Source organism: Telmatherina bonti (genome assembly GCF_933228915.1).
Source record: "Telmatherina bonti genome assembly, chromosome: 23".
Classification (NCBI taxonomy): Eukaryota; Metazoa; Chordata; class Actinopteri; order Atheriniformes; family Telmatherinidae; genus Telmatherina; species Telmatherina bonti.
In genome coordinates, this window is record NC_136632.1 from 19,196,551 (window position 1) to 19,210,442 (window position 13,892).

The window sequence follows — 13,892 nt, forward strand, 5'->3', positions numbered from 1 at the left end:
TGGACCCCTGCTGATGTAACAGGACCATTTTTGTGGCAGTATCATCTGCAACTGGACTATATAGTTTCAAAGATAAACTGCATTTGCATCAGGTCTGAAATAAGTGTATATTGGATCAACAGGTATGATAGCCAATAATGGTGTACATGACTGAAATCTTAAGATTCTCAGCTTTCCAGGGGGATTAACACATGAAGGTATTTGGAAGGGAGATATTACTTGTCATGTCCTGCCTACAAGGCGTCTGGCACCAATGGACAAGTAAATATAGATGGCAAATAAAGTTATATCCATATGAATGGCAGGAAGCAGGTTTTCCCAGCACAACATTGCACTCTGAGAACATAAGTAGTATTACTCATTTTACCAGTCAGGATTTAGTGATGTAGTTAGTCAGTAATGAAACTGGTTTTAAGTTAGTCTTTGGAACCAACTTACAAAACAAGTCATTTTACGCTTCACAACATATGTTTATGCTTGTTGCATAAAGAAAGAGACTTTGGTTCATGAATTCACACACAGACCTTCTCCATCTGCCTAACTAAACCACAACCTTCCACTTCAAAACACCACACGCATTTTTGTTTCACATCAGGCACCATATAAGCTCATATGTGGGCTTCCATGCTCTCTGCCCACATGCTGCACACAAAGACTGACACTGGTGCTTGATTGTTTGATTATCCCACACACATTCTTAGACGTTTGTATGTGGAGAAACATGTGCTGAGCAGCATTTGTGAATGCTCATTACTCCAGTCTTAATAAGACTAAGCATGATGGCATCGGATGCTGGACTTGTTTGCCAAAATGAGCAGCCGACGGAGAATACCGCCTGTAGCACATCATGTCTGCATGATTTTTTTTTTTACCAAGAAAAAACTCAATTATGCTACAAACATTCACAACAAAAAGGCCACACAGAAGCACCTCGAGTCGGTTCTCCGGGCAGGGTGTTTTTATTTATGTGTGTGTTTGAAGGTTAGTTTATTAGCTGATTAATACTAAAATGGGTAAACTCATAAAGAGGCAGTAAATCTCTTCAGTTGGAGACAAATCTCTGTCTTGGTTTTAAAAGACAACCAGCACCTCTGAAGACAGCCTGAGACTCCAAGTGACACTCAAGCCAGAACCGATGAGGCTTTTCAAGAAAAATGCTGTTTGTTTTCACTCTACATTATCTCCAAAATTACATAAACAAGTGGAATAATGTTTCAAGGCACTGATGACGGCCAGGACATTAATGCTCCGCAGGTTTCTGGTGATGTTTAACTGCTAGTTTGGTGGGCGGTTTGGCTTTGTGGAATCCTGTAACAGCTTTTAGAGAAACCGACATCATTTATTTTTCCAACGCAGGCTGGCATCAGTCAGAGCCGCATAAGTCATTAAAAGCTATTGAGAGAGAGGACATTTAGATAAAGCACACTTCATGAAGTACTTAAAGCAGGAAAAAGGGGTTGCTTTTTGAGGACTGACAGGAGGCTGAATGTTAAACATGGGTTGGAGGGGAACAGAACTTGGAATAACTTGGAAAAATAATGAGAAGGAGCTGTTGTATTTCTGTGACAATCAGTTTTAGTTATGCTATGTTTCATTTATAGAGCCACACTACAAGTCAAAATATCATGTTCCCGCTAACAGGGCCATGCCTGAGTGGCTCAGTGTTTCAAACCAAACAGCACGTCCTGATTAAACTTTCTTCCGTAGTTTGGAAAATATATCTGGCAAAGAAGAAGAATTAAGGAGAACAATTAAACAGACAGCATGGAAAACAAAAACTGATAAAACTCATAAATCTCTAATGTTCAAAGATCAATCTGAAAGAGAAATACGGCTCAAATCAGCTTCCCAATTGTAAAAAAACAAAAAACAAAAGAGAGCTAGTTGATAGGCACCATTGTTGTTGTTTCTGAAGCATCACATAAAACAACAGTGGACATGTAAATGTTTTTGTTGTTGTTTTGTTTGTTTGGATATAAAGTTTTTCTATATTATGGATCAAAAGTTAAATCTTATGCCTCCAACTAGAATGAGGAATCCTATAAGAACAAGTTAAAGGATTATATGTTTTATGAATACATAAACCACAAAAATGAAGATAATGGCATTACTTGTGAATTTCTTCATTGATGGTACCAAGACATTTCCACCTCAGACATAGAAAGAAGACAGTAAAGATTGTTGCATATATATGGTTTGTGTTCATGCTACATTCAGACTCCCCACTCCGTCTTTCTACATCAGTAAGACTTGGAGTTAAAAAACGAGATACTGGCGACGACTTTATGATTACAGCTTAATACCCAGGAGTCCTATTTTGCCTATGAAAAGTGAGCTGTGGCGTGCCAGGCCTCCCTAAAAGTATCGAGTGACGATATATGATGGATGGAATTAGAAGTCATTATCCTTTAGATGCAACTATAAAATACAAGTGGGTCAACACATCACTTACCACTTCATATGGGACAGAAAACAACTTTAGGATAGGACTGGAGGAGCAGGTATTTGTGTTTTGTAGAATCAGTAACTGAAGGGTTTTACTCAAAATGGTACATATTCACTGGAAAACACACCTAAAATCCTCCAGTCAGTTTTAAAAAAAATCATAAATGACTCAAGCTTCAAAAAAAGAATTATTTTCTGACTCAGTCTTTGTGTGGCTCAATAAACTCCCCGTGACTTGTAGTCTTTCTTTCCAGTTTCAGTGTGTGACTCTGCTTTTGGATCTGATTTCAGAAAACAGGTTATGAAAAAAGAATCTGATCATTATTTGCTTAAAATTTCAAATAAACTCCTGACGTTTGATCTGAAGGACATTGGAGCTTAAAATGCTTCTCTAAACGGTCAGGATTTGCAGCCGCTTAGCTTCCCGACTATTCCAAACAACCCAGCTCTCATCGCCCATGACCTCGCCATCAACTTCTTTGTTCCGATCACCAGGATGACAGTGGTGCTTCTCCTGGTTTTGTCCCTGTTGATGCATCCACTGCAGACAGCCAATGAATCAGAATGAATCAGTTTTATAGCCACTGATGGGCAGAGAGGAGGCTGGGTTAAAGGATACTGTTTCTTAATCCCGGCATCGTTGCTCATCATGTCAGAAGCCACAGTGAAGAAACTTGATGTCATCTGGCATCGATGGAGGATTTGTTATATAATATTGATCACAGTGACAGGTCATCCCCTATCTGTCTGAAATCTTCGATGAATGGTAGTTAGGGATTTGTGGTTATTGTTTACTTACAGTGCAAGCCTGACACAATGAGCTTCATGCATTCAGATTTATTGGACTCACAGAGTTAATATTTGCATTCACAGAAACCTAAACATTTTAAACTATACACCACAAACCAAAGAATTCTAAACTAAAATGATTCAGCTCAAGTAGCAAAGGATTCACAGACAAAACAAGCTCCTGATTGTTTTTATCATGAAGTTTACAACCTCAATTAACTTGGATCGCTCCCATCTGGCCTCCACTCCACATGCAGACTGTGTGTCCACACATGTATAAGAGACAAAGAGGTTCCATGTATGACAGAGATAAAGCAGTCACCCCATCAATCTTGGTTTTGATAACTTTTAATCTGTTGTCACTGTTTGAGTCAGATCTCATCATCACTTCAGTTGATGATGCTGTAATAAAGAAAACGCTAAATGATGCAATGCACAGCAAAGATGGATTTGGTTATCACTTTATCTGTTACCCATTTGAGCTTATGCTCCCTGTGTTTTCTTTCACAGCAGCCACACTTTGTTACAGTTGATAAAAAGAAACAAAAGAAGTCTTGCGTCGGACTGCAAAAATGTAATACTTGGCAAAAAAAGAGTTTCTCAGATGGGACTTTATAATTAGAAGAAGCATGAAGAAATTCAGTGTACAACTGCAGTGGAGAGGTTTGAAAGGGTTTCATTTACCAGCAAAAGAGTCAGAATTAAAGATTAACAAAGGCTTTAGTCACCGATTGGTTTAAAACCAGTTGTTCTTGTACCCAGAAGAGCTTGATTTATTTTATATATATGTATACATATTTATTTTATGTAACATTTTTAAATAAGAAACACACAACTGGATGAACCCTGGGTTTTCTCTGATACGTGATAAGCTGAAGTTTCAGTCTCCTGCTTTTTAATGCTTTACAGATGATGCACTGACGTCATTATGGACCCCTGAGTTTCTGTTAAGGTTTCCCCCAGTGAAACTTTAAATGTGAAACCCCAAGACTTGAAAAACATTCTTCAGGAGTCACAGAAGACACAAATCTAGCCACATCTCTTACAAAGTAATCTTTAAAAGGGTACACAATTTTTTAACAGAGGCCTTAAAAATAGGCATATGGCTCAGAGGGCTGAAGCCATTATCCTGATAATCTATATGTTGTGCTAACAGCTCAGTGGAAGTCTGAGCACATCAGTGTCAGTTTTATCCATTGTTAGTTTGTCTTTGTCACTAGTTTAATGACTTTCCACACCATTGTAATCACCATCTTGTTTTAACCCACATCCCACCTTCTACAGGTGTAAAAAAAAAAAAGAACAGAATTTACAATTGTCCTTCACAGATGTTAAATGTCACAAGTGTTTTCCTCTGCAGCAGTGGTCAGTTTGTGGTGATAAATCAGGCACTGCAGGTACTTTACTTTTATATCCTCTCCTCCCATATTTTTTGCCCCTGAACTGTAACACCACTAAAACAGAGCCATTTCTTCCTTTAAGATCAAAAACTGTTTTGAAGTTAAGTAAACCCTCACTCTTTGTCTGTGAAAGTAAAAAGTGGAACAATTATTTCTCAAATTTCATTTCATGCAGTTAAAATGTGATGGAAGCTTAAAATAAAATCAATTATGTTATTTATTCACTTTGCTTGTGATTATCAGTAGAAAGTCCTTAAAGCATAAATACAAGCAGTATGCGAGTGCTGCAACAGAGGAAGCTGCATTTCCTGGAAATCTGTACCTCATTTGCCACTTTGGGATTAGTATAAAACTGATGCAATGAAGAACCTAATGTCTGATGGCAGAAGCTATGACAGTTCAGACTCAACATCAAATCAGCCCAAAATTTGGGAGTTGAACACATCAACGGTGATCATGAACTCTGCCTTTTTCTTTTGTGAAGCAGAGCAAACTAAAGCCTCTTCTTCAGTCAGGCAGGGTGGAATGAAAGTGATGCATGGGATGAACTGAAGCTGTGATACAAGTGAAGTAACGCTGCTGGTGGCTGAGGAAGGTGCCAGGCAGTCTGGGTTCACTGAGGGCAGGGAGGTAGGAAAAGAAAGCTACAGCAGCAGCATTAATCTTGCTATTCTACTGAGCAATAAAAAAAAAAAAAAAAAAGTCTGCAGTAAGCACACTGAAGAAAGAAGGAATAAACAGAAGTTTTTACTTTCAATTCTAAATTGTGAAATCTTAAATTTTGTGTCAGAATAGCAACAAGACTGCAGCTGGAACGTTGCCATCGAACAGTCTGAGCTGGACCAAAGGTTCAAGTCCTTCACTGTGCCCATTTAACAAGTCAGCTCTTTGCTCCCTTAACAGAACATCTGCCCATGTCATTCACTTATAATGAGTGATTAAAAGCTTCCAATTGAGCAACAAGTGAGCCTGTAATGAGTCCCACACGACTGTGCTCATGCCAGAAACATATGAGAAGGTCAACATGTGCACAAAAGAACACATTTCTAGTGATAAGAACCACAATTGTTTGCAGGAAAACAAAGAAAAAGAAGATGGGCGGCAAATATGCCTCACAAGAGTCAAGGATTGAACAGAGCAACATAAACAGTGTGACAGTGATAGGTAGCAATAAACATAATATCAGATCGTACTACTTGAGTTGTAAATGTGCCTTTTGTTGGTAAAATAATAAAGGCAAACTCTCATTAGACACTAGTTTCTTCTTTAAGTCCAACTGTTTCACATTAAAAATAACTTTAACTATGACAAACACTGGTTTGTTTTATTATCAATCTAACCTTTTACATAAAGGATATTTTTCTATATTTCACTAATCATCTCTAGTACTTCTTATCCCATTACTGTTTTAAATTTTGAACATCTCACTATAGTAACTACTCCGTTAACTGTTCAATTATCTGTTCAAAAAACAACATTTTTATTATTATTGTTTAAACGAAAAAGAAAAGAAACATTTTCTTCCTGCTTATTTCTCGGTATGGCTAAGGCGATCCAGATTGTGAACAAGAGGAGTGGACATGTTATACTCCTGTACTTTAAGCAGTCCAAACTGGATATCTGCTTCTGTCTTCTTCTGTAAGATCAGCTCTGAAAATGACATCATGGCTGGTTCAGCAGCCCTGAGCTCCCATCACTTATTGCATTTTAGGCCCAACAGACTCTTATGATAGGTTAGTCATATGACAGCCAGTAACCTACAATCTGAGGAATAGCTGCAAGTTGGTGCAGCCTTACAGGATCATGGGCCAAGGACTGAAATAGGAACAAGATCAGTTAGAAGCAAAGATTAATAGTGAGATGAGTTGATGATGAAACATCAGGCCAGTGAGGATGAGTGGCTCATGCTGTTTTCCTCCCATCTGGCTGCTGTGTAAGCTGCTAACAGATGGAGCCCAGATGAAGCTGGTGTGCTTTTATAGTCTCTGAGAAACCCTAGATTCAACTAGGGCTAAAATGCAGCACACCCAGTACAATCCTTATTTCTAAACTAAAAACTCTTAACACGAGTATGACTTTAAACAATACTTATCAAGCAGTAAAAATGACTGGCGATCCGATGGTGTCACAGGTACAGTACAGTACCAGCCATTAGGTTTAGAGGGAAACTACCATGTGTAAACTCTTTAGCTAAAAGTTTCATTACCACTGACTATACAGTATTAAGTGATGTAATTAGCTATATATGGGATTAAAATATTAGTTTATTGTGAAGTGCAGGTTGAAAATATGTTGGCATGGATAACTAAGAAGTCTGATAAAAAAAGATCAAGTTTTATCAAATCCCAGTGGTCATTTAGGATCTCTAATGGCAAACCGAAAATACAGCATACTTTTATTGAATTGTAAGGGATCCGTTTTGTAAATAGATACCGGTATGAACTGGCTAAAGGCAGGAATACCTAATCTGACCACAGCCTGACACTTAATCTAACCTGTTCTGAATGTGATAAAAAGCCATAGAGAGAGAAAAAAAATGTATGTAGCTTTTATGAAAGGTTTGTCCAAAAGTTCTTGAAAATAAGATCCACACATGGAAATGTTCCATGTATGTTTCCATGTACTTAAATTTGCTCCCTGGACTTTCTGTTGTCAGACAGTTCGTCTCCAATATTTTTAGGTATAGATTGGGTTTTCTGACATTTGAATGTCAGAATCTGGCGAAAACTAATTCGAACAGTTTAAACTTTACATATTTTGGTACATGCGTTGCTCCTTTATGAAGTCATTTCCCTGAACATTTATAGCTACTTCCACCTGCAAACAGAAGCAAAAATTCATCAAGCTTTTTCAAAACTTCCTTTGCTCATAGCCAGTGGAAATGATGTAAACTCCTGGTCAGCTGCTTTAAATGTTGATAAGTCTGAGCAGGTTGCACCTGAATTGGCTCTCACCTGGTAACTTATAATTAGGCTTCAGCCCCTCTCTGAAATCTATACGATAGAATATGCAGGTATGGACAATGGATGGTTAGTAGAGTCTGATGTTAAATTGAGCCCAAAGTAGTTTTCTTTTTTAAGAACCTTGTAGTGGCAACGTAACTTAAACATAACAGAACCTGACTGGCCGGTCTTGCAGGACGTGTTGCATCCACAAAACTGCAGAGACTACTTTAACAAACAAAATATAAACAAAAATATTTCCTTCTATTTTTGATCAGACAAACTGTAGCTCCTAGCCCCGCTCCATTTACAAAACCAATAAACATGCGCACGCCGCAGTGCACTGTCTCTACACGGTCCGAAATGCAGGGCGTTAAAAGGAGCCTAAAATAGTCAAAGATATAAAAACAAAAAATATCATAAAACTATACAAAATGTAGCAAAATTTTCAACAGCAGGATGAATAATACATTACTTATAACAACAAAAATGGTTCTTTTATAATATTGTGTACATAAATATAACTTAGACATGACTAACAAACCTTTTGTACATTCAAACATTTTATAGCAGTTTGACACAATGCAGCTATTTCTTGTCAACAATTAAAATAGGGATGTAGTGATCTTTTTTATTTCAATATGCAGGGTATTTCCTGCAAACTCACTTTTCCCGGACACATCATGATGGTAAAATGAAAAAGTCAGAGAGGCACTTGTTCTCAATCAATTATATATTTAAATGACCCAAAATTATATTTTTCATAACTCAACCAAGTAGTTTTAATGAAAACAGCGTAGGACATGTGTCAAGTGCCTTCATTCTGATAAGTGAGCACTGCAAAAACATCTGCAGTATTTGCAGTCAGTATTTAATGTTGGTGCAGTCTGCCAGTTACTAATGAAAGAAAATGCTAACAGTTCTCTACATGATGAAAAATTACACCCAAGTGGCACAAGTTCTCAGGCTGCCAATAGCTCATCTAAATATGATCCATGATACTTTAAAAATTCAGTGCTACAAAATGAAAGCAAAAAGACAGAGCTGATTCAGTGTCTTTTCCTCAACCTTTACAGCGTTGTGCTGACACACGTTACATTCCTGCTACACACAATTCACTTAAAGTTTTGACAAGTGCTTCTTGTTTTTTTTCCCCCGACATCCTTTATGGAGGTCGCTCAAAGCTAAACAAACACACACACACACACACACACACACACACACACACACACACACACACACACACACACACACACACACACACACACACACACACACACACACCAGAGTTAAACTGCACAGTCATCTGTACTGAAAGGAAGTGCTCTGTGGTTTGCTAATGATGTCTGTCTATAATGAGGAGGATTAACGTTGCAAGGCTTAATATTTTCTGCTGAATGGGTCTCTTCTGGCATCCTTGCCTGCTATTCCTGTGTTTGAGCGTTATTATTTTAAGGGTTTGTAGATAAATAAAAATAATTTTTGGCTTGATTCAAAAACCTTGATACACATCCTTCATACATCTGAAGATGAGAGACTGCACAGTCAGAAGAAGTGAGTTTTAGATGGAAGAAAGGATAGCAGAATGTGCTGAGATGATAGGAGCGCACTAATCCATTGAATGCATTTAAAGTTTTACATCAATGCATTTAGAGTTTCCATCATATATTCAAAAAAGAAAAGAGCAGCAGAAAATAATGTAAAAGTGTTGGTGCATGCAAAAGGGAAATTATGCAAATAGAGGACAAAAAACATTTTTCTTCTAGAAAGGAAGAAAAAATAATTTGAGCCAATCAAACTACCTGCATCTTAATTTTCCACCCCCCTCCTCTTCAAAGATGAAGGTCAGTGAAAAGCTGCAATCATAAGCTCCTGCAGCATCCGAACCAAACTACTCCCTACTAACCAAATCTCTACTCGTAAATCACCAGGTCTGAAATGTAAGAAATATAGTTTGCATCTATTAAGTAGATTAGGGATCCTCAGTCCAGGTCCTCGAGGTCCAGTATCCTGCAGGCTTTCCAAGAGTCCCCACTGCAATACACATTTGACTTAAATCAATGCATATTTAGCATATATTTACATTATATTTAGATGTGCAGAGCTTGTCTAAGTCTGACTCAGGTGTGTTTCAGCAGGGACACTTGGAAAACCTGCAGGCCAGCTGCCCTTGAAGACCTGGAATGAGGATCCCTGATGTAGATGTGCTACTGCCCAACAGAAATATACTTATTGATGCACTATTGCAAATAGCGACTAGAGAGAAAAGATGAAGGGATTGGATCTTTTGGTGTACTCTCTGCCTGCAGTAATGCAACTAGTATGAAAGATAAGACCAGTGATTTTGGAGAACTGAGGTTGGACTCAGAATGACTGCAAACATAACTCTTATTCCATCTTCTCTTTTTGGTAAAAAATAGTAGCAGAAGTATCTATGAGGCAGATTTTTTTAATTTCACCAATGCAATCATAAGAGCTTTCAGACCTAATGGAGACTAGTTACAGGATATAAAACTATATCTTTGTAATACAGTGTAACATTAAAGAGACAGAACGTCAAAGATCTGTGCATATCATTCAATGAGAGCAAGGTCAGGTCTATGTGCAGAACAGGAAAAAGAGGTGTTAATTATTCATACTACTACTATTCATCAAGGTGCTATCCCATAAGCCCACTGGTCAGGGAGAGGTGATACTGTTTAACCCTGTAATTATGAGGACTAAGTACCCAGAAGCTCTTTGGAGGCACTTTTGTGTAAATCTCTCTCAAGAGTCATTCATTGTATAAAAGTTTGCATACAGCTTGTATTTACTTCACTCTAAATGTTTACTCTATGATAGAAATCTATGGTACTATGATGGATATTTACCCCAATGAGAAATGAAATTTTATCATGTAAAAAGCTGAGGTCAAGTTCTTTTTCGTCATAAATCCCATATACTCCAAATTGTTCTCTTTAGTCTTGTGGTACATTATGAGAAACTCCATTCACATAATAATTCAAATAATCACAGTAGATGACTTTGAAAAGCAAAAATGTCAACACGTCTTTTTTTCTCTTTGAGAATTTTGAACAAGGATTTAAAGAAAAAGACTTCATCTTGTTTATGACTATCTGAAATGATCACAAATGCTGATTTTGTGCTGCTTCTCAGCTTCCAGCAGCTGTTTAGTTGGCCCCTGTCCACTCACTACAGCAGCAGCGACTCACCAGTCAGAAAACCAAGTAGAAGCTTCTGCTGACAGCACTGCTGCTGTGACGCCTCTTCTCAAGGAGCTTAAATTTAAAGTGGGAGGTGGCGAATTGCAGGTTTCCAGAAATCACATCTCATGTTTTCAAACTAAAGCCTACAATTACAATATCTTTAATATTATTCAGCGAAGGAAAATAACAAACTGCAGCCTTGAGTTGTGGTCCAGAATGTGTTCATTCTGAAGCTGCAGTTTGCTGTTTACAGTGGAAAAGATGTGGCTTCTGCATCTGTCATCAAGTTCACGTTAACATATCCCAATGAAAACACAACGCTAAAAAGTGCTCAAACATGCTCTTCCTTTAGTCTGCCATGGTAATCATAAAAACACACACACATTTCTGTGTGTGTTTTTATGCCACATGTGTCAGATGTTTCCTTCCCCCTGAACCCACACTCTGAGCAGACATGCTTCCTCAAACTTCATTATCCCAAGCTGGCTGGGCCCGCTGTGGTCAAAGCAGGTGCTGGATCAATGGGCTTAGTAACTGAATGAGACAAAGGCTAAACTTCACACACACACACACACACACACACACACACACACACACACACACACACACACACACACACACACACACACACACACACACACACTAAGGATGCTGGCATATCAGGCAACGTGCTTGCAGTGCAGCAGCAGCTTGCCCTTAGAGACCAGTGCATCAGTTTGGACTCAGCTGTTTCCAGTGAGAACTAGAAGCACTTTGTGTGACAAGAAAAATAAATGCAGTGGAGTTTTTTTTTTGTTTTGTTTTTTTTCCAGAACTGGCTTTGACATGTTGAACTCACACACCGATGTGAGAGGTTAGCAGACTTCACGTGACCTGAACTTTTTCTTCCTTGCTGGTTCTTTAATGTTGTTTTTCTAACACATGCACAACCTGATTCTACTGCAGCTGGTCACACCATGAGGGGGGGAAAAAATCCAACAGCTGAAAACTGTGCTAAATGCGTGAAACCGGTCATAAAATACAGACAGTTTGGAGAGAAATGCCATGACTTCAAATGTCCTCAAAGAATTTATGACACTAAAACTAACCAGGAGTCAAAATATAGGTAGATGTGGACATCTGATAGTCAACTAACACATTGAAAGGACCAAACACTCTCCTCAGCCACAGTGTCTTACTAAGACAGCAAGCCGAAGCTGTTAAACAGCTTTAGTCACTTTTAAATGGCAGGAGGGCCGATGCCAGGGCAAACCAACACTGTATAAACACTTAGTCAACACTAGTTAAAGTAAGGGGTAATTATCTGACAGTGACGACAATCAGTGCTTATACAGCCCTTCATCTCATTAAAGAAAGGGAAAATTACACCGCCAGCATCGCTCAGCTGTGTGGCAGCCAGATACACTGATTGAAAACGGCATATAAATTAAAAAAGGTTGATATTTGAACTTTTCAGAGATCTGATGGGATTTGGGCAAAGCGGGTATGTGGTTTAAGCAGCGACAACCAACTTTCTGAGTAGTAAAAGTAGACATTATTGATGAACGAGTTTAATTATTAAATTAGCAAAATAAAAGTTGTGTGTTTAATTTCCAAAACAAAAAACAAACACACCAAATAAAATTTTGCCCTGTAACTCATCAAAATATCTTTTAATTAAAAGTATTCTGGATCATATCAGGATATGAAGACAAGGTAAAGTGCTAACATATATTCTAAATTCTCATCTAATGAACACCTGAATCAAACCCCGTCACACACTTAAGGGGGACTACTGTATCAGCATTATGCTTGTCAGTACAAACATTTTAGCATTTTATGGTAATTTCCTTTTGGGAATGAATCACCTGATTCATAAACTTCAATAAAATACTGATGAGGGTCTGGGGATGCTGTCGCTATGACAGCATGGCCTAGAGTAATGCAGCTTTATGCCTCATTATCACACTTGCTACCAATTATTCCTTTAATACAGCAATATATAAAACAATTTCACTTCTTTTTGTACAAAACTTCAAAAGCAAAACTCCTTCACAGAGACGACAGAGTGGTCAAAGGTCAGAGGTTCATAAATAATCTTCATTATGATAATTCTCTCACATGTAACAGTGCTTTTGAGGATGCATGTGTCTGACTATGTAAGTTCGGCTGAAAGCCACTTACCATTTGCGACTGGCTCCTGGGGCTGCCATTGATATCCTCCACCTTCTCATTCGCTGTGTGAGAAAGGAAATGATGAAATGAGATCCCATTCTGAGCTTTAGCATTCTAACATCTACTGACTTTTAAGTTCAGGTGCATGAATCCAGCAGAAAACCTCTGCTGAGATTAACAAAGGAGCGCGTATGTGGAGGTGCACGAGTGCACAAGCGTGCTGAGGTGTGGAGCAACACAGCAGAGGTCTGGAAAGCAAAGCTGCCTAATTCGTCAGCTGCCGCCAGAGAGTTACTGACAGGCCAGCTTGGCCTCATTGTCTGTTGGGGAGAGAAGGGAGGGTAAAGTTTCAATCCAGCAGAGAAGGAGCGAGAGAGAAGCTGTGGAGAATGGGAGAGAAAGGAAGCCAGACAGAGACTGAAAAAAATGTGTGATTTAGAAAGACAGACAGCGTGAGTAAGAAAAGCAGCATGTGGAACAGAGAGGAAAATGTGTTTGCATGTGAGCGCGATAAACAGATGGAGAGGGAGTGATGAGGACACAAAAAGTGAGCAAAGATGAACAGAAGTACAGAGAAGAAAGATAATGTGGCACAGAAAAGTGTTTTAAAAGTCACAACACTATGCAAAGACCACTGCTGAGCAAGTAACTTAGAAAATGCATTGAAATTATTATTCATTAGAGTGTGGTTATCATCAGGTTGTACCAGCTGTCTGCTTGGAATTCTTCCTGTCATATACATGATGCCAGAATACCCACTTTGTTGCTGCCTTAACACCGCGCTGCGGCACAGTGGCGTAGTGGTTAGCACTGGGGACTGTATGCATGGGTACATGTGAGTTGCTTTGGATAAATGCATCGGCCACATGACTGTAGAATAGATCATATCAGAGTAATTTAGTGTAGTTAACCATGTAGTTTTACAATCTACAAAAAAAGTTTTAAGTGAGGAGTCA

General features: G+C 38.5%; 1 protein-coding gene across 5 annotated transcripts in view; it reads right to left on the minus strand.

The window, feature by feature from the left end:
• The window catches only part of nav3 (neuron navigator 3), a gene marked incomplete at its 5' end in the record, with an annotated part of 209,255 nt that overhangs the window by 139,961 nt on the left and 55,402 nt on the right, over window positions 1-13,892 (minus strand). For all 5 annotated transcript variants that reach the window (XM_079263304.1, XM_079263306.1, XM_079263303.1 and 2 more), the window contains one exon: window positions 12,946-12,998. In XM_079263304.1, the coding sequence (XP_079119430.1) occupies window positions 12,946-12,998 (53 nt within the window). The remainder of the gene's footprint in view (window positions 1-12,945; window positions 12,999-13,892) is intronic.